General features: G+C 41.0%; 1 protein-coding gene across 2 annotated transcripts in view; it reads right to left on the reverse strand.

The window, feature by feature from the left end:
- Positions 1–13,050: 13,050 nt before the first annotated feature.
- LOC131692948 (protein germ cell-less-like) overlaps positions 13,051–26,066 on the reverse strand; it is a 32,894-nt gene continuing 19,878 nt past the window's right edge. Inside the window, exons 1-4 of one of the 2 annotated variants that reach the window (XM_058980372.1) lie at positions 25,516–25,741; positions 16,948–17,104; positions 16,513–16,885; positions 13,051–16,372 (exon numbers count right to left, since the gene is read on the reverse strand). In XM_058980372.1, the coding sequence (XP_058836355.1) occupies positions 15,332–16,372; positions 16,513–16,885; positions 16,948–17,084 (1,551 nt within the window). In that variant the 5' untranslated portion in view covers positions 17,085–17,104; positions 25,516–25,741 and the 3' untranslated portion in view covers positions 13,051–15,331. Of the gene's footprint in view, positions 16,373–16,512; positions 16,886–16,947; positions 17,105–25,515; positions 25,742–26,066 lie in introns of those variants that run through there. The other variant, XM_058980371.1, reaches the window with a different exon arrangement.

Raw genomic sequence — 26,066 nt, forward strand, 5'->3', positions numbered from 1 at the left:
AATATGGTGTACCGTGTTAATAAATAGTTTCAGGGATGAAATTCCTCTATAAATTCTAACATCGCGCACACTCTTATGAATCGGAGTTATTGCAGCGTTTTCCAAGCACTGGGGAAGATGTCACCACTGAGAGATCTGTTGAAGATTAGAGAGACTGGAAATGAGAGGGAAGCCATACAATTTTTGAGAAACGTCAGGGAAGTCGGTCCTGCGTCTTTTGTAGTATCGATTGGTGTACGTCAGGGGGCGCCACGCAGTTAATTCGCGATGCCCCGAATTCCCCTCCACAGTCGACCAAGCGACCGTGAGCCATTCCAATACTTGATTGACTTAAGGATCTTCCAACACGCTCAAAACGTCAACATAGCTTCGCTTTCTATTGAACCGGATCCGTCCTCCAACAACATAGAGGTTTACTACCAGAATGTTGGTGGCTTAAATTCATCAACGAAGAGCTATTTGCTCGCGGCCACGGGTTGCGTACTTTGTCACGTCAGATGGTAAAAAAATGCTACTGCCGAGCGACGAAAGCAGCTGTCAGTTAATGAAGCTCGACACTCTAGGAATCCGGAGGGACTGCTCTCCGGCCCTGTCGTCACGGATTTACTTCTGCCAGGGTGGATTGCCCTACAATCCTCGAACGCCTGGATCTTCGAACTCGCTTTTGTGCTCTATGCAATCACTCTCTTTTGGGAGTTCCGTTCAGGAGAACCAACTCTTCCGCCAGAATGCTGTTACCGTACTTCAGCGTATTTTTGACAGTGTGGCGACGGCTTTTGACTTCAACGTGACGAGGAATTCTATAAAAACTGAAATATTGACTGGTCTAAAATAAAACTAGTTTAAGAACCACCATTGGGGCCAAGGGGTCTGTTGGTGAAGGTACAACAAATAAAGAAAAAAACAGATGGTGGCTTAAATGCATCAACGAACAGCTATTTGCTCGCGACCACGGGTTGCGTACTTTGTCTCGTCAGATGTTTGATTCAACATTCAATGTCAACCGCTGTGGCCGCAACGTCACAAGACATTAGGTGATGGTGTGCTTATTTCCGTTCGTAATGGTATAAAAACCCGAGCGATCAACGATGATCGGTGGGGAAGCTCCGAGCAAGTGTGGACATCAGTGAAACTTGCCAATCGCAATCTGTTCCTGTGAGTCGTACATTGTCCATTTGACAGAATTCGTGATTTCAGACTGATCGATGTGCATCTTTCCTCCATTTTTTTCATCACCTCGATCGCTGCTCCGTCTGATGATATTGGTATACTGGGCGACTTCAACTTTTTCTGGCTTGACGTGGTGCCAGGCAAATAATGGATTTCTACGACTGGATATGGAAAAATCTGCGCTTATCAACAATGCCAGTTGTATTGTGGGCAGCTAGAGCAGCGTAACTCTTCAGCAAATCAATAATGTCAACAACGAGAATGTACGTACATAGGACCTATGCTCAATAAGTACCCGGAACTAGTCTCCGTACTGCTGCGCTACTCCGAATCCTCTAGTCCAGCATATATGTTATCATCACTTACTACATCTTGAACTCGCTTGTAGCTTATGAGTGAACTTTGAAGGAGTCACAAGCTCTATCGTCTACGATTGTAAAAACGCTTTCTACGACAGCATCGTTACCACGCAGTTGGATATAAACTGGGATGAAAATCTTAACAATGACGACGCGAACGAAGCAGCGATGACGTTTTCAAATATTCTTAACTACCTAATCGACCGTAATGTGCCAACACGAGCAATTAGTACCACACACCCTCTGCGGACTTCGACAAAATCAACTATGATATCTAAATAGCAAAACTGGACAAGCTCGGTGTTCATGGACTACTCTTGTGCTGATTTCGCGCCTACCTCTATGGAAGGCAACTCCATATCAGCAAGAACTGTTTATCTGCACCATTCTTCGCTACATCCGGCATCCTACAAGGAAGCCATCTCGGTCTAGTAATATTGCTCCTCTACTTTAATGACGTCAATATTAAATTACTAGGACCCTACCTTTCTTTTGCCGACGGCATGAAACCGATGCTAAGTTTCTTCAGAGTGAACTGGAGATCTAAACGGAATGATTTTAAGGCCGAGTAAATGCTCAATCGTTACGTTAACGCGAAAACACCATCCGATTCAATTTAACTACCATTTATTCGAATCGAGCATTCAAAGACACTCTCGCGTCAAGGATCTCGGAGTCATCATGGATTCGACACTGACGTCCAGCGTATTTTTGACAGTGTTGCGACGGCTTGTGACTTTAACTTGACGAGGAATTCGATAAAAACTGAAATATTGACTGGTCTAAAATAAAACTAGTTTAAGCAACCACCATTGGGGCCAAGGGGTCTGTTGATGAAGGTACAACAAATAAACAAAAAAACAGATGGCTGGATAATGTCAGAGATATAACCGAAGTGAAGTAGAATACACTTAGGCTGTCAATTTGATTACTGCAATTTTTACTATCTTCTGCATTGTTGCTTGCAGCTATTTCGGTATTTCTGGTGGAAATCTCGATATTAAGGTACACGTACATTGGAATGGAAAATATTCAAACATCTATGGTTTTCTTCAAGATTATAGAATGAATCTAGTATAAGTTCAAACCATATGTTTTATTGTCGATTATTGAATATTTCATTACACCTGTAGTAGGATCAGATTATATTCTTTTAGCTGCATATTTTTAGAAATAAGCCAGTGTAATCATCAGCAGAAAATCATAATATCTGCATCCAATAAGCCAACACCATCTCCTGTACGCAACAATATTGTACCAACCAGTGCTTATCAAATCGTTTATCGCACCCGCACTACCGTTTGCCAGAGGAGAACGAACCAAAGAGCACACTTCAATGTATACATCTCAGTGCACTCTGGAACGCGCACCGTGGTGAATTTATCTGAACACACCTGATGCCACACATAACTTAAAGAGAGCGCGGTTCTCTCGCACCAAATCAAAAATCGATTTAGAGCAATGTTGGTTGTTATAGTTGTTTATGATAAATGCGTTTTTATCATGGCATAATATCGCTTTGTTTGCTATCAGGCGTCTCAGCGAGCGAGACTTAGGTTGGCGCTTGAAATCCGTTTATTCAGCTCCGAAAGGAAGAGCGTTTAGCTTTTTCTGTGGTGTGCGATCATTGTATTTTCTGTGTATGCATTAAACTAGCACTCCAGTGCATCATTGGAATGAAATATTATCAGTGCCTGGCAGTAGTCATAGGATGGATTGTCGCAGCTCATTGTATGACAAAGGGGGCAGTTCTAGAACCGCTCGCTGCTTGGTCGAATTGTACGGACCAATCATGGCGCAGATATTTATTAATTTAACAAAATCCATTACTTCCGTCATTTTTGGTAATTGTACACTCTATGGAATTAGTTACAATATTGTTGCGCACTTTTCCAATCAGAAAGCGCTAAAATCGATTTTTTATTCTGTGCAACGGCAGATATTCACGTTGAAAAAATGGAGTAAAATTTCGGCCGAAAACTTTGAAACGGGGCCCCCATATTGAAACGTTAGATGTATTCTACTTCAAAAATTTGTTTTAGACATACAATTTTTAAGAGATTGCAATTTTGTTCAAAAATGATATGTTTGTGCAAAAATATGATTTTCACACCATTCTGCACGTTAAAGCAGTCCAACATACTGGGAATATTCATATTCCTGGAAATCATTTTTATTGAAAAAAGCAACGTGGACATTAACAGGAGGTGCTATATAAACGGCCCCCACTTTTTTTTTTGTTAGAGAAACTATGTCACTGCGACCACTATTCTTTTGTGGCTGCTCCTGTTTGCTCTACATGTTACAAATCGCCCGAACCCAATGTAGTTGGAAGCGAGTTGTTTGTTTGTCCACATGTGTCGTCCAAAACGGGGTAGTACATTACTAATGTAGCTGAGGATCCGTTTGAGACAGGTATGCCATACCTCGTGAGGCGTCATAAGATGCCTTCCGAAGTATCGCTTCCTTCGAAGAAAAAGTACTACACAATGGCAGAGAATATGTTCCGAGCTCTTGGGCTTTTAGTTACAGAATCGACAAACGTCATCTTGGCCTTAAACTTAGTAGAAGGAATTCGAAAATCTTGAATATGTAGACTCAACATTCGAGAAAGAAAGAACCTACAAGGAATTTATCGGGAGAGGTGTAATCGTACTATCAGCTTCATTTCATGCAGATTGTATATCTCACAGCACGATTGAAAATATATTCGCGCAGCTAATTATAAATTTCCTAGGTATTTTATGGCACGCTTATTCAATGTGAATTATTGCAGATGGAAAACGAAAGTAAAACACATACATGTGCTGCAATTTACTCGGAGATACCTAATTCAAAAAGCATGTGTAAATTTCCCCAAACTACCAAGACAAGGAAATAACCACAGTAAGCTTGTACTGGGGACGGACCATCCACTGTCGGGATTATTTCCAAGAAACGCATTACTTTATAGCACGGAGTCTCAGAATATTCACTACAGTAGGCTTCAAAAATGTATTTGTTAAGCCTTGACCCGTGGTAGATGTAAATATTGATCTACGAATAAAATACAAATTTATTTATTTAAATCCTCCCTCATATAATGCTACGTCATTTATGGATGGTCCCCAACGGAATTCAATAGTCTATTAAAAGAAAAGGAATTGAATATTTCAGTGGGGCAATCGTCAACACATTTCATTAGGTATGGATGAGAATCCTAGGTGATCCTACGTATGTTCTTTTAATTAATAAATCGTCAGTGACGACGACAATAGAAAATAAAACTTCGGTTTTAACCATTTTTAGTTGGCGTATAATAACACACATAAGCATAGAAGTGTACATGGTACAAAATAAACAAAAACAAGTGTTCGGGAAGTTAGGCGAAGACCAGAATTAACAATAAAAGTTCTTTCAAGTTCGACGAGCAAGATTAACGAAAAATTCAAAGTGCAAGCGAGAGGAACTACCCTCATGTAGATGCAAAATACAAATACAAAAACACAATAATTACAATCTCTTACAAAAAAAACTTAAATTGAAAAAAAAAACAAAATAAATCATTAAAATGCCTTGTGTGTGTGATCAATATTCAACTAACAGAAAAAGGTAAATCGACATGTTATGAAGAACACAATCATAACGCAAATTTCATCACTCTTTATCCGTTAAAGATACCGTCTCAAATAACATTTGAAAAGTTATGTGTACCAACACTACAATATCCACATGCTCAAACGAGAAAAAAGAAAACAGAATACTATGAATAAAACACAAAAATATGGAGCAGTATAAAGTGATTCTACTTCAGATATTTATCCGACTAATAATGAAATTTAACATTTTATATACAAAAATAGGAACGCGAGACTATTTTCGCTAAAGCTGTTGCTCTGAAACCCTGCTTAACTGCTTTATACGATATTTGTTTTTCGCCTCAACGTGTGCTTTTTTGGCCGTATAACCGTATTGAGCAAGATCCCGATGTTCTATATGTACATGCATATAGTGAAAAATTAAACCTAACGGTTAAAACCCATATGAACAAAAACTGTTACAAACGCGCATTGTTGCCTTGATTTGCCTGTGCTTTCGAACCCTGAACTTGTTTATCGTGCAAGGTATACATAAAAATAATAAATAAATTACGAATATTCACTATTACCTGCCAAAAAAACAAGCTGAATAATATGGAAAAAAAAACAAACGCAGCGACCAGAGAAATAAAAACCTTAAAACGAAGTCAATGAAAAGAATCGAAAAGCGAAACGAGATGAAACCCAATATAGAGCAATTCAAATGACAAAGACTTGAAGACTAGAAGAGAAGTAGGAAAAGTTTGTGGAAGATTTTGCGAAGAATGAATCCAGAAAAAAAAACAGTTATCAACCGCGTTTTCCTAATACACTTTTTACTCCCAGTTGTAGCCCCTTGTCGAATGTGGAACAATGGATAAACTGAATAAAAAATATACACCTCGTAGACATGAAATGAAATGTGGAATTATTGAAAAAAAAAATACAGACGCTATTTTTATAATCGTATTTATTACCCGGTAGCGACTAAAATATAACAAATTACTGTACTGCAGAAGGCTAACAAAACAAGAGAAAGATACAATAGAATGAGGGAAGGAACCAACAATTATTCGTACTTGGAGCTAGCTATCGAGAAAGAGGAAGCGAGAGTAACAAAATCCTTATCCTTCTGGTGTTGTCTTTTACACTCTTTAGGCATTGCTGCGCTTGTGCGCCATATTTGTGTAATTAGGTGTAGCTTAAGGCAAGCCAACAGTGAACAAAGATGAAATAAGAGAAAAGCGAAAAGAGAAAACCGTTATAATTTGTTGATTGTATATTATTGTAACGTAATTGTATCACGATGCAAAATGAACAAAAGTATTCTCAATAAAAACGAAATCATCGAAACGAATTGCAGTTGCTGTTTGTTGTTGATGTTGAATTTTGAAGAACTTCTCTAGAACTTTATCCTGTCACATGAATATAAATTGAAGAAATTCGCCTACCTAGCTTTTAATCATTCTCTTCGTAATATGTTAATAAGCCTACTTTTGATAAACCATATTAACTCTTGAATAGGGCTAACAGGATTTGTTGTTATTGTTATTTATCAGTGTGCAATCGGGCTGTCTAAACAATCTATTTCTGCAACCTATGTGCATTAACTGTACACCTACCGTCTCACCGTTGCACTTGACAGTGTGTGCAGTGCTTTATTGTTACACCAATGACCGCGCACCCGGCTTTCCATGAGCTTTTTGACGGCTCAGAGGCTGTCCTTCCATGTTGCTCAGAGATACATTGCTCCTATACACATCCATGCATACAGGCATACATACGGAACTCCACTAGCGAATGATGGATCTCAACAATAGCATGTCTGTAACAATATACGTACCTGGAACTATTGAGAACCAGAGCTACAGGTCGATAATGTCGTCGCAGCCGTCAAGGAGCAATGCGACGTGACAATCGAGCGGGCCTCTGTGCTTTTTAGAGGGGGACCCTCTGGCACCCAAGTAGCCTACCTCAGGCTACTGAAGGCGGATGCCAAAAAGGTAACCGAGAAAGGTAAGCTGAAGATCGGCTGGTCGGTATGCCCAATTAGCATACCCCAGCCACCTTCAGTGGATAGGTGCTATCGGTGCCTTGAGTCCGGCCACAAATCCTACGAGTGCAAGGGCATAGACAGGAGCAAACTATGTCGTCGCTGCGGCGAGGAGGGGCATAAGGAGCGGGGTTGCACTAAGGCGTACAAGTGCCTTAACTGCACCGCTAAGTCATTTGGGAAGATGAGGAGTGTTTCGAGCTACGTGAAAATAGAGGAGCCCGCGAGCGCACCAGGGTGACCTCGGTCGCCAGATGGCAACGTGAGTAGGACAACTTCCCCCATGGGGAAGTTCACTTCCACCTGACACAATTCCTGTCAGGCCATGGCTGTTTCCGACAGTATCTCCACAGGTTCGGGCACGTGGAGGTCTCAGCCTGCCCGGACTGCCCAGATGTAGACGAAACTGCCGAACACATACTGATCGTATTTCCTCGGTTCGACGTCGAAAGAAGAGCAATGCTTGACGTCTGTGGCTGGGACACAACCCCTGATACCCTTATTCAGCGGATGTGTCAATCGGTGGAGAAGTGGAACGCAGTCTCGGCTGCTACCACCCAGATTGCCTGTAGGCTACATGTAATCTGGCGAATCGAGCAACAGACGACGGGCACGGCTAACTAGTGATTGGTTAGCTGGAGCGAAAAAGGCCAAGCGCAAAAAAAGGAAGGAATGGTCTGTTCATGCCGAGGCAGGTTTGGCGCAGCGACTGGCAACCGCGTAAGGGGTAAACCCAGCCACCCCGAAGCAAGACAGAAGAGTGAGTGTATAGGCATATAAGTGGACTGCCTCATGCCAAGACGGGAGGGTCGTAGCGTAGTATGTTGGGACTTAGCTATCGATGCCTCATGGCGTGGCAGAGGAGTGAAAGGGTGAGCATCCAAGTCAGTCTCACACGGCATGTTAAGGGTGAGCACAAAAGTCAGCCTCACATGGTATGGTAGAGGCTAGCACAAAAGTAAGCCTAGCAAAGAATGAAAAAGGTGAGCACACAAGTCAGCCTCGCATGGTATGTCAGAAGTGGGGCCTAAAAAAAATGTCCCACATGGGATGCCAGGGGGAGTGACAGAGGTACAATAGAGTGGCACGATTGAGAGTGAATCAGGTGATAGGGTGAGCACCCAAGTCAGCCTCACATGGTATGGGTGGGGCGAGCACAAAAGTAAGCCTAGCAAGGAATGAGTAAGGTGAGCACACAAGTCAGCCTCGCAAGGAACGAAAAAGGTGAGCACAAAAGTCAGCCTCATGTGGAGTGTTTGAGAGTGAATCAAGGTGCGATAGAGAGAGCACCCAAGTAAGCCTCATATAGGACGTATGAACGCGTGAGTGAGAGTGAATGAGTACATTAAGTACAGCCATCCCCCCAGAAGTAATACCGAGAGGTAGTTCCTGGGAGGAACGATGGCGGAGCCCAATGGAGTTTAGTCGGTATTAATGGCAGCGTCACCATTCGAGCCCGACACGCCCCCAGTACACCCCGTGCGGTAGCTTGGACACCTACCAATAGGACGTGTACTGGGCTAGGACGTAAAGGTCTTCTCCATTGTAAAAAAGGCATACATACGGGCTTACATTCATACATACATACATACTATTTGACACAAGTTTACAGCGTGTAACGTCGTGTCATCTAGTCTGTGTAATCCTATAGAAAACCATCCTAGCATCGCATTGGAGTCTACGTTATATTGGTAGTCTCCTAGGTCCGAAGCGGATCAATCGACTATTAATTGATATACGGTAAACTTACTAGCAGTATTAGTCCTTACTTCCAAATACTTTTTTCTACAATTGTGCTTTTTCATCTCTATTTTATAACAGAATTCGATTATCTCTGTTCTAGTCAATATACGTATTCATTACATTATGGACCAGGCAAACCCTCATTTTTTCTGTTATTATTATTCTGAGTAGCTAGACGAGTGAAGGCATTTTAGGGTTTCACAAAAAGTATCTCTATTATTTTTATTATTTATCCACTATTTGCGTTGCGTTGCGTTGTGACGATGATTTTGGCGGATTGCACACTGACTTCATCATGTTTGACTGCTGATTATCTAATAAGAGTTGCTTAGGAAGTGGTAAGTAGGAATTCATACCAATCCGACCCATATTAAAATCTCAACAGCATGATAGCCATCATTGCCGGCCGCCCCCATCTCCATCGTTCACGGGGAAGGATAAAGGATAAGGTAGACGGGAAGTGTTGATGCTCCACCTACTTAACGGAAGGACGACGATTCATCAGACTCTTCCATAGGTGTCGCGGAGTTGGTGGTTTGGAAGGGTATCAGGTCTAGGATTCGCTCCAAGCAAACGATGCGACCTGTAAAGCATGTTTTATTAGGTAGTTGTTTAGTTAGTCTTCGAGTGCACGATCACTCGAAAAAGAGATGATCTTGTTTAGTTTTTGGTTATTTTTAAACTCTGGGCAGCCGGCTACCGAGAGTATACTATGTTCCCTAAACAAAAGCAATTTGAACTCCACACGGCCGACCGTGGGAGTATTGTCTAGAAAAGCTAATCTTATCCGCGTAATGGGCCGGATCACTATTTATTGCAACAGTATTTGGACAGAATTCGCTACTTCTTCTCTACGATATATTTATTGGCTTGAAAACTACCGAGTGATAACACATTATACAGGCAAAAATAGCGAGAGATGTTATAAATCAAGGAAAGTATTTCTTATTTTCCATATCGGATTGTTTGTGGAATACAAGTATACGAGCGATAATACCGAACACTGAAGGGAAATATAAAGGATTGTTAACCTGATGCACGGGCTTGTTAGCAATAACGGAGCTTTAAATTAGGTTCATAAAAACAGACGCGGCGAATTTTCAATACGTATTGACCCGTCTTCATAGATACTAGTCAGATTAGTCGTATTGGGGCTAATTTCCGATCAACTATTCATTTTTACGGCAATGTTTTCTCGACTAGATCTGTTCGCACCCTCTCATTCTGTTCGCACCCTCTCATTCTGCGGTCTAAGGACCAAATATCATCAATAGACTTAGACTCGCGTGGAGGCATGAGATAGGAAACTTGTAAGAATTTTGCTATCCCACCGTTTGACTACCAGAATGGATGGGAGAACAGTAATACTAGCAAATACCGACTACCATAAGAGCGGTGCAAATTTGAACGAGTGACGTAGAGTACTGCACTGAAAAAAGGACCAGGAGTGCGATTTTACGAAGTTTTAGCTTCCGATGGCCCTACATTTTCTGACAAAGTGAAGTTCTTGAATGTTGAGATTTTTATTACTGTTTAGAAAAGCAAAAGTATCATAAAGCTAGTGTCAGGCCTTCATGAGACCTCAAGGAGTCACTTTTGGAGGTATTCGTAAATGTAGATTTGTCAGTAGACGGTTCCAAATATAATAGAAAAATACCTAATTTAACACAACTACAGATCACTTGCAACATAAAAAGCTTTTTGTGAAATTCGACAGCTCCATCTTAGGCCAATTCAATAAATTTCCTACATGAAAGTTTCCATTTTTTAAAAACGGTTTTTAAACCAAAGCTTTGGAAGTTAAACCTTGGCGTGGAAGTGCCGGTATATTAATATATTCTGTTACTTAGTGTAGAATTAGATTTCGTCATTTACGGCTAATATACAACCGCCAGAAGAAACTTAAAACGTTGGTACACAATCAAGAAAGGCGAATCAGAAAAGGTGAGTATATGTCAGTGATTCACTAAATACAGACTGGAAAGAGGGTAATATGGAAAACCTTAAGGTCCGTCCAGATTAAGTCTTCGGTACGGAGCAAAACGTCGGCCTAGGAACTCCTAGCATGTTGTTAGTCGCCTCTTACGACATGGGAGCAGTTCCCAGAGGTTCTACTCTTGGTTGAAATAGTGCAAAAAGATTTCAGCCCGCCGGACACCACACGGCTTTCTATTATTTTTATTATTTATCCACTATTCCCCACAAAGTTTGCTCGAACCGATTGTCCGCCTGGTTCGACTCGAACAGACCACTCCGACCCGAAAGTGGTACTTCTCATTTCAGAGAGCCGGTGTGCTTGGTCGAGTTAAATAAGCGTAAGAAAAAGTCCTGAATAATTAACTATCTCCTACACTCCTTTCCTGAACTAGCCTCATACCCACGGTCAAAAGAGTCGACAACAAGTAGGATCCACATGTCCCCTACCCAAGCGAATTGATCAACTTGCAAGTAGGAGCACACATGTATCAAAACTAGCCAAGAAGACTTCCGAACCAATGAGAATGGACTATGCCAATCGAGGGCCACAGGCCCAGCGCCATCTCGTACAGTGTCATTGTTATTTCTCAGCCCACACCCTGGCAGACTTTCATCCGCCCATCTAGATTCTGTCAAAATGAGAACCTACAAAGCCTAACTGTTTGTATGTGCTGGTCCGTATAGATTTTGGTTTGCTGAAACGAAACAAGAAAAGCAAAATATTTATGATTAGTATCGTAGTTATAATAAATAAGTAAACGATTTCTCATCTGTTGTTTGTTTCCTTGTTCGTAGTCCGCCTTCCTGTTCCTGATCTGTTTGGGCTATTGGCTTTCCGTTTCCTTGGCCGTCACATTCTCTTGCACTGAGTTGCATATATTGTAGCAAGAGAAACAAATGAAGACAAAACAAAAAAAAAAGAAAATAAATGGACGTCTGCTATCTGTGCCTAAATTGATGTTGCTTCTCAGTTTTGCACGACCGAGGGGGAATTTGGCCTTGATCCCAATGTTCTGTCGCCAATGTTACGTGATATTCATTATGAAATATGCTTTGTTTGGGGGGCATTCATAAACAATGTTGTTCGTTCTTTTTTATCCCTGATCCGCTGATACGTCTAAAATTCATTTTTAGTTTTTATCTCGTTACGTGACGCTCTTCCTCTAAATAAATAGTGATCCGGCCCATTACGCAGATAAGATTAGCTTTTCTAAGCAATACTCCCACGGTCGGCTGTGTGGAGTTCAAATTGCTTTTGTTTAGGGAACATGGTATACTCTCGGTAGCCGGCTGCCCAGAGTTTAAAAAGAACCAAAAACTAAACAAGATCTCTTTTTCGAGTGATCGTGCACTCGAAGACTAACTAAACAACTACCTAATAAAATATGCTCTACAGGTCGCATCGCTTGATTGGAGTGAATCCTAGGCCTGATACCCTTCCAAACTACCAACTCCGCGACACCTATGGAAGAGTCTGATGAATCGTCGTCCTTCCGTTAAGTAGGTGGAGCATCAACACTTCCTCTCTACCTTATCCTTTATCCTTCCCCGTGAACGATGGAGATGGGGGCGGCCGGCAATGATGGCTGTCATGCTGTTGAGGTTTCAATATGGGTCGGATTGGTATGAATTCCTACTTACCATTTCCTAAGCAACTCTTATTAGATAATCAGCAGTCAAACATGATGAAGTCAGTGTGCAATCCGCCAAAATCATCGTCACAACGCAACGCAATGCAACGTTACGTGACGCTCTTCCCCTATTGTCAATATCCGATATCATTTATGAATGGTCCCCAGGTAATATATTTAGAGCAGAAAATCCAATGAAAAATAGGATTGACAGGATTTTAGCGCGCTCTTGGCGCCTTGTGTCACATCTTCATATTTGTTATACATACTAAGAATACCTATGCATGTGATGTGATGACCGGAAGATTAGAGAAGCAACTCCTCCCCTTCCCCCCAATTAGAGCAGATTACAGTACTTATTTGCAATGAAATAAGATCGGAAAAGAAATTAGTCGAATACCAAAGGTGGCTCATTTTCAAAGATAGCACTGTAAGCACTGTATTGTAATGAACCTTATAAAAATAAGTGATCAGAGACGCGGACGAGACTAACAATGTACAATATACGATGCTATGTATAAATGGAATTTCTCTACATTTTATGGTGTTTATTCAATCAATTTCAATTCAAATTTGTATTAATCAGAATGATGAAAATATCATAACAATTAAATTTATGTTATTCCGATGAATTAAAGGATGCCTTCATTTTATTCTGAGAACGCTCGGCTTAGAAAGTAAAAGTTAATGACAGGTTCGTTATATACGTCTTAATTAGATGAAAATTCATCAGTGAACTAAACGTTTACAGTTAATAATTGAATTAAGTAAATATATCCTATTTCACGACAATCCTACAAAACATACTTATCACTTATACATAACGTATCGTTAGTGCCGTAAATTTTGATTAATTGTTGATGCGTTACCCGGCAGATTATAATAATTACGGACACATGTTGTTGTGGAAGCCGAACACTAGCAAAAGTTCGGTTAGATGCGGCAGTATTGCGACTGTTTTTTTTCTAACTATGTTTTCGGTAACTGGCACTAAAGTTTAAATGGCTTTTTATTTGCACATAACACGTGTAACTGGGTAGGTTTCTCCTATTTTGTCTATGCTGGGGGAAGCCCAAATAATATGTACACTCTAGTATTGTTTCACAGTTCAATGAAATAAATGCTTACATGACATGTTGCATATACCTATGAATCAAAAAAATATATTAAATTAAAAGATTATGTGGGATTAGTTTGTGCTGTTAAGTTTATACAACAATCTTTAAGCTGGATGTGCAGTTTCACAACATTTATTCTTAATATCCTCAGTGTTATCTAAGAAAAAAATGATAGATAATGAAATGTTTAACTTTTCTTATTATTTTTTAACGCCGAAGAAATATTCAATTTTTCTCAGCATGTGTGGCACTAACATAAAATTCTGCTCTAATTTATTGTGTTACTTAGCAGCATTCGACAACGCAGAAAAATATTAGGAAACAAATGAATAATTTTGTTTGTTTATTCGCTGGCTTCAACCAGTCATTTACCTGAGTAAAACATATATGTAATATTTGTTTGTGGAATAATTAAAACCAGTGTTAGGGTTTCATTAACTAATTACATAATTTCGATAAGACAGTACAGCAGTATTCTACAACAAGGCACTTGAGTTCTCACTTGACGTTAATTATAAAAGAAGCGAAGTTGGAGGCGAACATTTATGTTTTTAAGGTGGATGTTTAGTATACTAAACCCCATAGTATTCATCAGGGGTAAATAATAAAACGAAAAAGATGATGGTTCTAGTTTGATAGTGCAGATAGATATACCTAGAAATTGTTCTGGTCTAACAAATGTGTTTGATGACCACACCCAGCTAATTTGTCGACAACTTCTTTGAACCGGTTGCATTACTATGTTGGACAAAAATATTGGAACAAATAATAACAAAAGAAAACATGCTTATAGGAATATTAAGAGGCATGCGTGTTAATGGATTTCATGAGGTGGATAAGTTTGTAAGTCCTTTATGGGACAATCCAGTCTCGCTTGAGATCGAAAACATCAGATAATGCGCAAACGATAGCGTATTGTAAAGTGCATACCGTTGTGATAGAGCTCGCAATAACATGCACTATTAAGGCATATCAAAGTTTTTCCATACTAAAAATCTCTACTGAGGGAATTTATTGTGGCCTTCCTTCTTGAAAACTGAAAAACCACAAGTGATTTTTAAGCACTCCGCCCGGAAATATTTGAGAACTGCATGAGCATGAGTTTTCCAACAAATTATCAAAATCCAAGTTTCAAGTCGGTTCATTTTTTTAACATTAAACAAACATTAGAAAGTGCCCCGGTGACAGAAAAGCCCTGTAAATCGCGTACAATACGCAATTGAACATTCAATATTCTTCTTTATTGAAATCATAATAACCCAAATATAATAAACAAATAAGGTATTCTGCAGGAATTTCAGAAAATAAGTATCAATAGCAAAATGTTGCAATTGTAAAGACTATAAAATATCTTCCATAACATACCAGAATATGTAGGCTCGCTATATTCGAGTACCTATATTTTTCAAGAAATTTGATTTTCAAAACCAAAATATTAAACAAAACATTTTATCATTTTCGATGAAAGATTCGATACCCAAAGAACCAATATTAAGTTGGTTAGCCCACACTAGCTTAATACTATCACTGATAAAAAGCAAAAAATAGACTGTATGTATAGATGAAACGCGAACCGCCAGGGCACATAATGAACGATTATAGATGTTTCGCCCGTACCAGAAATCAGCTGATATAGGTGAAGGAAAGATACTGAAGGCGATTAGCATCTAGGTATGCTTCCAGTGCGTCGCTGTCCTGTACGCTGAACAGGGATCGATTCCAATCAGGAGTCCACCGTTGTGTTGTTACCGCTGGCATCAAGCGATTCTTCGTCGCTTGCAATGTCTCGGGGTTGTTTTAGTGGTCGGGCAGTAGATGGACCAGCTGTCGGAGAACCGACGATTGCTGGATTAGCGGACTTTCGCGAAGGTGAGACGACTAGCATGTTGACTGAGATTAACAGTGGGTAGGTGAGTTCCTTGTCAAACATTATTAGCATGGCTTCCTCGTTTTTGTCCAATGCAATCGACTGAATGGCCGACGTTTGTTGATGTTTGATTTGCCTCAGCTCGTTTAGAGACGCTACTGATACTCGAATGAGGAACTGACGTTTCACTTGCAAACTCAATAGTCGTTCATTCTCTGTACGATGGTGCCGTTTCACCCTTAAAGTTTTAGTATCAGATATTAGAATTAGATCTAAGCCAAAATTGAACCCAGTCCAACGCCACTTAAGGTACTCGTTCTCTGGTAACGTCCTTCCACAGCGAATACAGGTATCCAAAAACAATTTGTCGTCAACCTCTTTCGGCCCTTTGTCCAACGATTGGTCGATCAACAGCATGCTGTTCCATTGCTGAAACAATGGCTCATTAAGCCACTCCGAAGGAATGATGTTATCCTGTTTCAGTACTTTAATATCTACATGATGGTTTAACAAATTGTGTAACCTTAATGCTCGAAAACACTTTACGAACGGTCTTCCCTTCGGTGTGTCTAGGAACGCTAGCGAACTCTGTCGCTGAGCAAAATACTGCAATGGATCATCAGACGATGATGCCTTCTCGCATTCGGCGTCGTTCGTTACATGAAGCTTTAAATACGTCCAGAACCTCAGAAGTGTATAAAGAGATAGTTCGGTCTGCATAACGTACAAATCCGGGCTTGCCACCAGTAATTCCATCAGTTCAATGTTAATTAACCGTAACCATTTACCGGTTTTGTAGTACAAACTGAGCAGGTTCACCAGCAGCCAGTTGAAGGTGGATTGTTTCACAGATTTTACTCCATACTCGCAGGCTGCTTCGTAGTACTTGACCGCTGTCTGCAAAGAATGCGAATAGTATGAAGAAACAATATTGAGAATAACTATACGATGATAATTCACGGTAAAGTGTGAATTAAAGGTTGTTCCACTTTGAGTAAAACACATTCTAGTCAATATGTCTTTTACAAACAACTAACCTCAGCATTGGTGGTTTCTATCATCACTTCCGCACATCGATCAATGAGACTATCCAACTGGAACAGGGTAGCCGTTGCTAGTATCGACACTATCTCCCTCGGTTCCAGCACTACTTCGTCCATATACAATGAGCCAAACACCGAAAATAGCGACTCAATCGTAATTTTCGGATCAACGATTTCGATGTGAACGTAATCCTCATCCGCTTCCCGCCAGGAACCGTTGAACATGGTTGCAAAGTATGGACTCTGACTGAGATACACCTTGTGCAGGTGCCACACTTTACCCAGCGCGTGAACGGTGATATCGGAGTTGCGTTCCTCTTTGAACAGGGCTTGATAGATGTACTTCGCCGTAGAGATCAGTTTCTTCCTGCACAGAAATGATATGTAAATTATTAGTTCATTTACTTGATATTCGACGCGAAAACTTGCCGTTTGGGTGTAGCCATCGATCTGTCGAGCAAATCACTGTTATCCTCGTTGCCATCGGAATCATCGTCTTCCCGTTTACGTTTCTTACCCCGCATGGCTTGGATAGGACTGGATATTTTGTGCATCACGTTACCCATCGTGGTACGAGAACGGTTTTCTGAAAGAAAAAAGAAACACAATACTTTATAATTATTTTCCATAATATACATAAAATCAAATATGCAATATAATAGGGTAGATGTTCCCTTACATCTCACTAGGGGTTTGGGTCAATTGGTATAAAGTCATTTGGTAAAAGATCATTTAGCATAACGGACATTTGGCATACTGGTCATTCGGCATAATTTTGAGAATTTATCACACTGATGGTCATTTGGCATAACGGTCATTTGGCATAATTTCTAATTTTGCGTAAAGTGAGGGTCATTTGGTATAACGGACATTTGGTATATCGGACATTTGGCATAATTTTGAGAAGTGGTGACACTGGAGCTCATTTGCCATTTTTTTCAACTACAGGGAAACACATAATTTAAGACTGCCATAATTTTGAGCCGAGCTACTGCTGAAGGTTTACTGCATAAATATTTTTAGGAAACCAGTAATTTAGCATAACGGTCGTTTGGCATCGGTATATGTAGTGATAAAGTTATTAGTTACCAGGATGTTTTTTTTAGTATACCCTTTCCCGTATGTGTTATGTGTTTTGATTGTTTATTGACAATAATGTGCATCGTTCGAGAGAAAGATACTTGCAGTTGTAAGCAGCTGGCATGTAGCTCAAATGTTTGAGCATAACGGCAACTACCTAAATATTTAAATGAATTTAAATGAGTTTTTTTTATTAATAGAAGAGTACAATGGTGTCAAACAGGTATTGTGGTACAATAGGTATAGAGCATTATCTTTGCCATGTTATTGCAAAGGTCGCTCATGTTGCGGGAATTAGATGCACGGTAGAAAACATTGTTGACGACTGTCATTTTGGCTATTACCGTTGATCAGCTGTATTAGTTACGGAGTTGTTTATGTTTTTGCGTGCTGTTCTGTGAAAACGCATTATCTTTCGTCCTCAATACAGTACATTTAATCAATGTAAAAGCTTTTCTTACGTAAAAATTAATGCTGAACACAAGTTTTGTGTTGGTTTCTCAATATTTTCATTTTTGAAAAAAATACGGACATCAACATGAAACATACACTAGAGGGCACGATAGGTCAACCATTTGGTGGCACTATAGGTCACTACTATAATGTAGATTTGAATTATTTTGACAGGAAAATTGTGTATAATTTTGTGCGAGAAAAGGGATTTTTTTGAAGATCTAACACACGGCGTGGAAAAAACTGATTTTTTCGTTTCCGATTTCTGCCCCTTCTCTGTTCAACCTTAAAACGATGTGAAGAGTATGTAAAGAACGCACTTGCATCTGTACAACAAGGCGTGTGTATTCGATCAGCCTCTAAACAATTCAAGGTTCCGTTCGAAACATTACGTGTTCGTGTGAAAGGAAAATACTCATCGTCAATGAAAGCGCATCAGATATTTCGCGTGCGTTAGCAATATAATAATTTAAGGTATTTTTGAGGTAGATAATCGAAAATGAGAAGGACAAGGAATTCAAAAAATGCTCCGAAGCGCAAACGTGATCATCGCACCGCTATGCAACCACCTTAGCCGGAATGCACAACTTCAATTCCATACTCTGGCGATGACGAGAACACCAAAGAAATCATTTGCAAGTACAAAACCAGACGCAGCTGCCGAAAAAACATTTTTTTAAATATTTCCTTCTGCGGTTTCGTAATTTTTCACATCATTTGCCACTTGCTCATTTTCTTACCTCAACGACGTCAATAGATTGCATTTATTATTTGTGCTACTATTTTTTAAATGATCTGCCGTATTCATACTCTTCAAATAAAAGTTGAACCGCTAATTTTCTAGGTACATTGTACATTGTTTTATTTAACCTCGTACCCCAGATTTTAAAAACATTGAAAAAAGTATTATTAGATTTTGCTTGAAAAATATTTATCCATGCATAAAATCATTATTGCCAAAGCGTGGCCAGATGTATAACCATTCCAACGAAATCCGTGCAAAAATACCGTTGCAGGAGCTCGTCAAAAAAAACTGACCTACTTCACCCCACTCTACTCTAGTAAGTATTGTATACTTAGTAATATTATGTTTTTATTATGTTGTAGTTCATACCAAACTGCAAATAAAATTTAAACCAAAGACTATTTTGGCGGACTGGTTGTGAACACCGGTCCGGAGTACACAATTCTCGACAAGCATATGATTACGGCTTTAAAGCAAACTGTCTAAATTCTCTTTGAAAGGAAATTCCGGACGAGCCGTTTCTGCCCAAATACGGTTCACAACAGTTAAGGATTAAAGAACTTTCGGTGAGCGTCTACACGAATTGAACGCTTGATAGTATGCGTTGGAAAAAATGCATTCAACTTTGTCACCGGTTTATCCATATAAAGCATTTATTAAACTCTAAAAGAAGAAAATCAGTCGATTTAGTAGATTATCAGGATTCAAATCATACAAAATAGTTGGTGGAAAAACAGTTGACCGGGTGGAATGGTGCTTTTGAAAAAGTTGCGGTGATTTTTCGTCACACCACCACACTGTCCCGGGGCACGCAACACAGCTGCGTAGTGAAAAAGCCACAGCCACTTTTTCAAAAGCACCATCCCGCCCGGTCAATTGTTTTACACCAACTATTTTGCATGATTTGAATACCGATAATCTAATAAATTGACTGATTTTCTTCTTTTAGATTTTAATGAATGCTTTATAGGATAAATCGGCGGCAAAGCTGTACACAATTTTTCCTACGCATACTACCAAGCGCTCAATTCTAACACACGCTCAAAGAGGGTAACTTGAGCCTTAATAAAAGAGAAAACTTCACTTTTTTTGTCAGTGATTAGCGAGTAACGGTTTGTCCGGAATTTTAACTCAAAGTGAATTTTGACAGTTAGCTTTAAATCTCTTATCATATGTTTGTCGAAAATTTTGCGCATATTTATCTACACCTGTAAAAAGATCTTCTGCCAGCGCGTTTAAGTCATCACTAAACAAAATTCGAATTGAATCAGCTATCTTCTTGAGCGGATTGATCCATTCACTTGTTAGTAGGAACACACCAACCAGTCCAAACCAACGAGAATGGGCCATGTTAGTCGAAAGCCACAACGACATCTTTCAAAAAATTTCAATAAAAATATCAAATCTGTTTGACCCATTGTTGAAATTCTACATATAACTATCCCACTAATAAAATAAATATACAATTGGTGGAAAGAGAAAGTTTAATTAACAAAGAGATGGGTACCGTAATAATAACTACAATAGTGAGATCGATCCTGTAAGACTCTCCATCACTGTCGTCGCTTCCAAAAACTTAAAACATGAACACATCCATTTCCTTCATTCATTTATTTAGTTCAACATCAATTTCATGATAGCACTGAATCAACAATTTGCCTCCACAATACTCGATTTGTAGCAGCATCTCTCCAACGTCGGTTACGCATAACACTCGCCAAATCAAGTTCCACCTGGTCCGCTCATCGTGCTCTCGGCGCTCCTCGCCTTCTAGTACCAACCGGATCATTAGCGAACACCATCTTTGCAGGATTGTTGTCCGGCATTTTTGTAACATGCCCTGCCCACCGTATCCTTCCAGCTTTGGCCACCTTTTGGATACTGGGTTCGCCATAGAGTGCAGCGAGCTCGTGGTTCATCCTTCGCCGCCACATCCCGTTCTCCTGCATACCGCCGAAGCTCGTCCTTAGCACCCGTCGCTCGAAAACTCCTAGCGCTTGCAGGTCCTGCTCGAGCATGGTCTAAGTCTCGTGCCCGTAGAGAACCACCGGTCTTATAAGCGTTTTGTAGGGGATCCCGGGGCTAGTTGGCGGTTGGGGTAAGTTGGCGGAATCCCTTTTTCTCTGTTTCTATTAGACATATACCGCTGCCTCTTCTTGTGTACCTCAAATTAGGTGAAACCCATTATCCAATGTGTTTTTGTTGCAAAACGATTTGTTTGGTGAAAGTTGTAGGTGATATTGTATTTTCGAGCATACCAGGTGAATTTTCTAAATTTTAAATACTTTATTTAGAGTATTTTCAATCTATTTCCCGAATGATTATATTTTTCGATAGCGCGTGAAAAGAGCTTTCAGTATCCGTATAGGTATTACATCTATCCACAAACAACAGTTATTTTCTAAATAGTTGTTAAAAAAATATGCTGTTGGGGTAAGTTGGCGGTGCTGCATGCGGGGCAAGTTGGCGGTACTGTTTACAGTGCAAAAAAGTCATCAAAAAATTTTATTTCTCGAATTCACTCCAAAGTATGAAAATCTTTTTCTTGTGTATCACGCCGATGCAGGAGACATTTATTCCGGTTGAAGAATTTCGAAAATTTGCTTTTGAATAGGATGTATGCGCCAAAGTCAAAATACCGGCTATTGAGACTGAAATATAATAGCAAATATGGGTTAATATACAGTTTTCTTGAAAAGACATTCAGCACGTTCAAAAAGGACCCTTGAAGTAATTGAATCTCCATTTGATTGCTTAGTTTTTGGCGTATCCACACATACCGCCAACATACCCCGGCGTTGGGGTAAGTTGGCGGGTTTTCCGTGTCACATATTTTTGTCTCTAAAAATGGAGACAATGCATCAAACACTTTTAAAAAAATCAGATATGTTGCCAACAGTCTGCTCTTTCATGCCGAGTGTTCTATTTTGCAAGATCTACATCAAAGTGGTAAAAATTGAAAATTAAGAACACCGCCAACTAGCGCCGGTCTCCCCTACATGGTGCGGGGGTGAATCTTTCTTGACCGCAGTTTCTTCTGGAGCCCATAGTAGGCCCGACTTCCACTGATGATGCGTCTTCAGATTTCACGGCTCACGCTATTGTCAGCCGTTAATACGGATCCTAGGTAGACAAAATCCTCCACTACCTCGAAGGTGTCCCCGTCGATCGTAACGCTGCTTCCTAGCCGGATCCTGTCGTTTTCGGTTCCGCCTACCAGCATATACTTTGTTTTGGACGCATTTACCACCAGTCCGACCTTTGCTGCTTCGCGTTTCAGGCGGGTGTACAGGTCTGCCACCGTTCCAAATGTTCGCGCGATAATTTTCATGTCGTCCGCGAAGCATACAAATTGGCCGGATTTCGTGAATATCGTGCCCCGGCTGTTGAGCCCGGCTCGTCGCATCACACCTTCCAGAGCGATGTTGAATAGTAGACACGAGAGCCCATCACCTTGTCTCAGTCCCCGTCGAGATTCGAATGGACTGGAAAGTTCACCCGAAATCCTTACGCTGTTCATCGTTGCTTTGATCAGTCGAGTCAGCTTCCCGGGAAAGCTGTTTTCGTCCATGATTTTCCATAGCTCTACGCGGTCGATACTGTCGTATGCCGCCTTGAAGTCGATGAACAGGTGATGCGTTGGGACCTGGTATTCATGGCATTTCTGGAGGATTTACCGTACGGTGAAGATCTGGTCCGTTGTCGACCGGCCATCGATGATGCCGGCTTAATAACTTCCCACGAACTCATTTACTTTGGGTGATAGATGACGGATCTGGGATAGCACTTTGTAGGCGGCATTCAAAATGGTGATCGCTCGGAAGTTCTCACACTCCAAATGGTCGCCTTTCTTGTGAATGGGGCAGATCACCCCTTCTTTCCACTCCTCCGGTAGCTGTTCGATTTCCCAGATCCTGACTACTAACCGGTGCAGACAAGTGGCCAACTTTTCCGGGCCCATCTTGATGAGTTCTGCAGCGATACCATCTTTGCCAGCTGCTTTGTTGTTGGATGGCATCCTTAAATTCCCTCAACGTGGGAGTAGGCTCATTCCCGTCCTCAACTGCACTGACGTTGTCAAATGCTCCGTTGCCTTGGTCATCTGTACCTACATTCACCTCGCCCGTCAGGTGCACCCGTCAGTGCTGCTTCCACCTTTCGATCACCTCACGGTTGTCCGTCAGCAGGCTCCCGTCCTTATCCGTACATATTTCGACTTGCGGCGCGAAGCCTTTGCGGGATCGTTCCACATTCTGTCGGGTTCCATGCAGCAGCATGATCGCTCGCGCTGCATTCTTCTCCTACAAAACCGCTCTGCACTTCTCATCGAACCAATCGTTCCGTCGTCTCCGTTCCTCGTACCCGATAATGTCTTCAGCTACGTTGTTGATGGCTGCTTTTACTGTTCTCCAGCAGGCCTCTAGAGTGGCCACGTCGAGCTCTCCCTCGTCCGGCAACGCTGCCTCGAGGTGCTGCGCGTATGCAGTGGCAACATCTGGTTGCTTAAGTCGCTCCAGATCGTACCGACGCGGCCGTCGGTATCGTACATGATTAATGACGGATAGTTTTGGGCGCAATTTAACCATCACCAGGTAGTGGTTAGAGTCGATGTTAGCGCCACGATAGGTCGATAATGTCGGAGTAGTGCCGTCCATCGATCAGGACGTGGTCGATTTGCGATTCCATCTGTAGCGGTGATCTCCAGTGGTGTAACGATAAGGGAGGCTGTGCTGGAAGAAGGTGCTACGAATGGCCATGTTCTTGGAGGCGGCGAAATCAATGAGTCGAAGGCCGGAGTGAGGGCTGTGCACGTTTATTATGCTGATGTTGGCCCTTGATCCTCAATCTGCACATTCTTTCGTCGATCGGCCACGAACCGATGCAAAGGCGCGTGCATATCGCCCATCACAATAAAAGCTGTCATTGGCTCATGTGTGTTGCCACAGCTCTGGTAGATGGTATGATTACGTCTAAACGTTCGCACCATGGATCCTGTCCAACACACCTCCTGCAGCGCTAAGATTCCGAACCCGCGGTCCTTGAGAACATCGGCGAGTACGCGGGTGCTCCCGATGGAGTTGAGATATCTGCAGTTCCACGTTCCGAGCTTCCAATCGCTAGTCTCTTTTCGTCGCAGTGGTCGTCGCCATTGGTATCGGTTCGCATTCTTATCTTGTTGACTTTTCGCTGCAATTGTTTTTTCATAGCTGGCTCGCAGGGCCTGACACCAACCCCCTAACTTTTCGGAGGACCATAGTGCACAGTTGAGCTTAAAGTCCTTCACTGGAACTCGGACGATGATCAGTCGCCCCTAACATGGGGAACAGACGCTGTTTTGAGCCGCTCCTCGTGGAGATCAGACGCTCAGGTTCGCAGCAGCAACCCCCCTTCCCTGTCAGCCTACGACCAAAGTTCCCACCGGGGTTGGTTACCCGATCTTCCCTAAGGTAGTTCGTAGTTCCCGGCCAGTACCATGGGGAGGTAGGGATAGGAGTTGCTGGGAAGAGGCTCTGTCTTACGCATTACCCAGCCTTTACAGACCATCCATTTCCTATTTTAGTCTAAAATTCACCCGCCAATCAAGAAAGCTCTCCGCGCACACTTTCTTAAACAAAATGAATAAACAACATCATTTACATAAAGCGTAGCTGGACTATCAAGCGCAGATTTTTTTTCGTTTTCTGAGCATTTTTCGTAAAAACCTACGTTAACTGAATTTTATAATGAAAAACTGGACTAATTACATTATGAACGTTTGAATTAACGTAATTTTAGAATGTGAAGCACTGTTTTGAATCACCGTTTCTCTCCAGATCGCTAATATAATTTTCATCTTCGTTCGCTTTTGCTCAGTGATCACTTTTGGGACATGGATGTAGAATGGCAGTGAACCACCAACCCGCCGTGTCATATCATTAATCAATCAATCAACAATTAATCAAAGCATAATTTCGGCATCGCTTTTTAAGAAAATTAACTGTTGAATTTCGTTAACAGAATACATTGTCATTCATAATGAGTCTATCTGCAAAATTTCACATCGATTCCATGCTTGGAAGTTGGACTAAACTACTGTCGGACGCTTCGGTTAAATACAATTTTTTGCACTGATAGGGCATTAGGTTGAATTATTCTGTAAACTGACAACTTGAGATGTTCCCAGTTTGCTTCAAAAATGTTGAATGGAAAAATGAAGATAAAAAAATCCCGATTTTATCAACCACAATTTTTCGATTGGTTGATAAAAACGGTTCATTACTGTATTATCAAGCGTTTTGAAGTTATTGAACTTTTTTTTTAATTTTTAACTTCAAGTGCATATAGGGAAGTTGCGAACCGAAATGCAGGATCACACATTTTTTTTTAACCCTCCGGCACTCGCGCCGTTGTATTTTGTGCAACACCTTCCGAAACTCTAGCGAAATCTTCTTCCAGCACCAGTGGCTGCTCATTCGGGGAGCCATTCGCGCGAGTGCCGGAGGGTTAATATTTAGTATAAGCACTATAAAGTTACGAAGGTTCAGCCCGTGCTACTGTAGAACTGATTTGATTTCGTTTCATTAACTTCCTTAAATGCAACAGTTTAACACTACAACTATTTAAGACATAAAACACCCAATGACCCACATTCGAATCACTAAATTGTGCGTATAGCCTTCAAAGGAAGTGGCGAACAAACAAACCAGTATACGTAGAAACAACAATGTACACAAACCTACCGGCGTGGAAGCAACTTCAACTCCTAGCGGATAAACATATGTTTCTTCGGTCACACCAACAACGTTTCGTTTCAAAGTCGTCACTGAGTTAAAAATAACTAAGCTAACTGTGGGAGCACAACACTGTCCGCGAGAAAAATGAACGCATACTGGCGCTGCCGATTGCGAGAAGGGGACATTCAACTTTTCACCAACGGCACACGCACACGACCGACTTGTTGGAAGAATCCGAACAAACTGCAGTCGATCAGGATCTGTCCAAAATCAGCGCGACCCTAGGAGGGATGATGTCAACTTTGAGCAATTTTAAGTTTGCTTTTATTTTGAGCACGTTTCACTACCAATGCCAGAAAAGCCAATATTTACCATCAGCTCGTTGTGTATGCGTATAATAAATGTATATTGGAAAGTTCACACTATTGCATTTGTACTTCGGTTTACCATAGTTTTTGTAATCTACGTTGAATCAATGATGTCATACAGCAGTAGAATAACCCTCAACACCCTCGATTTGAATAAATACACATTGCTTAAAAGACTACGCTTTGTAT

Source organism: Topomyia yanbarensis, chromosome 3 (genome assembly GCF_030247195.1).
Source record: "Topomyia yanbarensis strain Yona2022 chromosome 3, ASM3024719v1, whole genome shotgun sequence".
Lineage (NCBI taxonomy): Eukaryota > Metazoa > Arthropoda > Insecta > Diptera > Culicidae > Topomyia > Topomyia yanbarensis.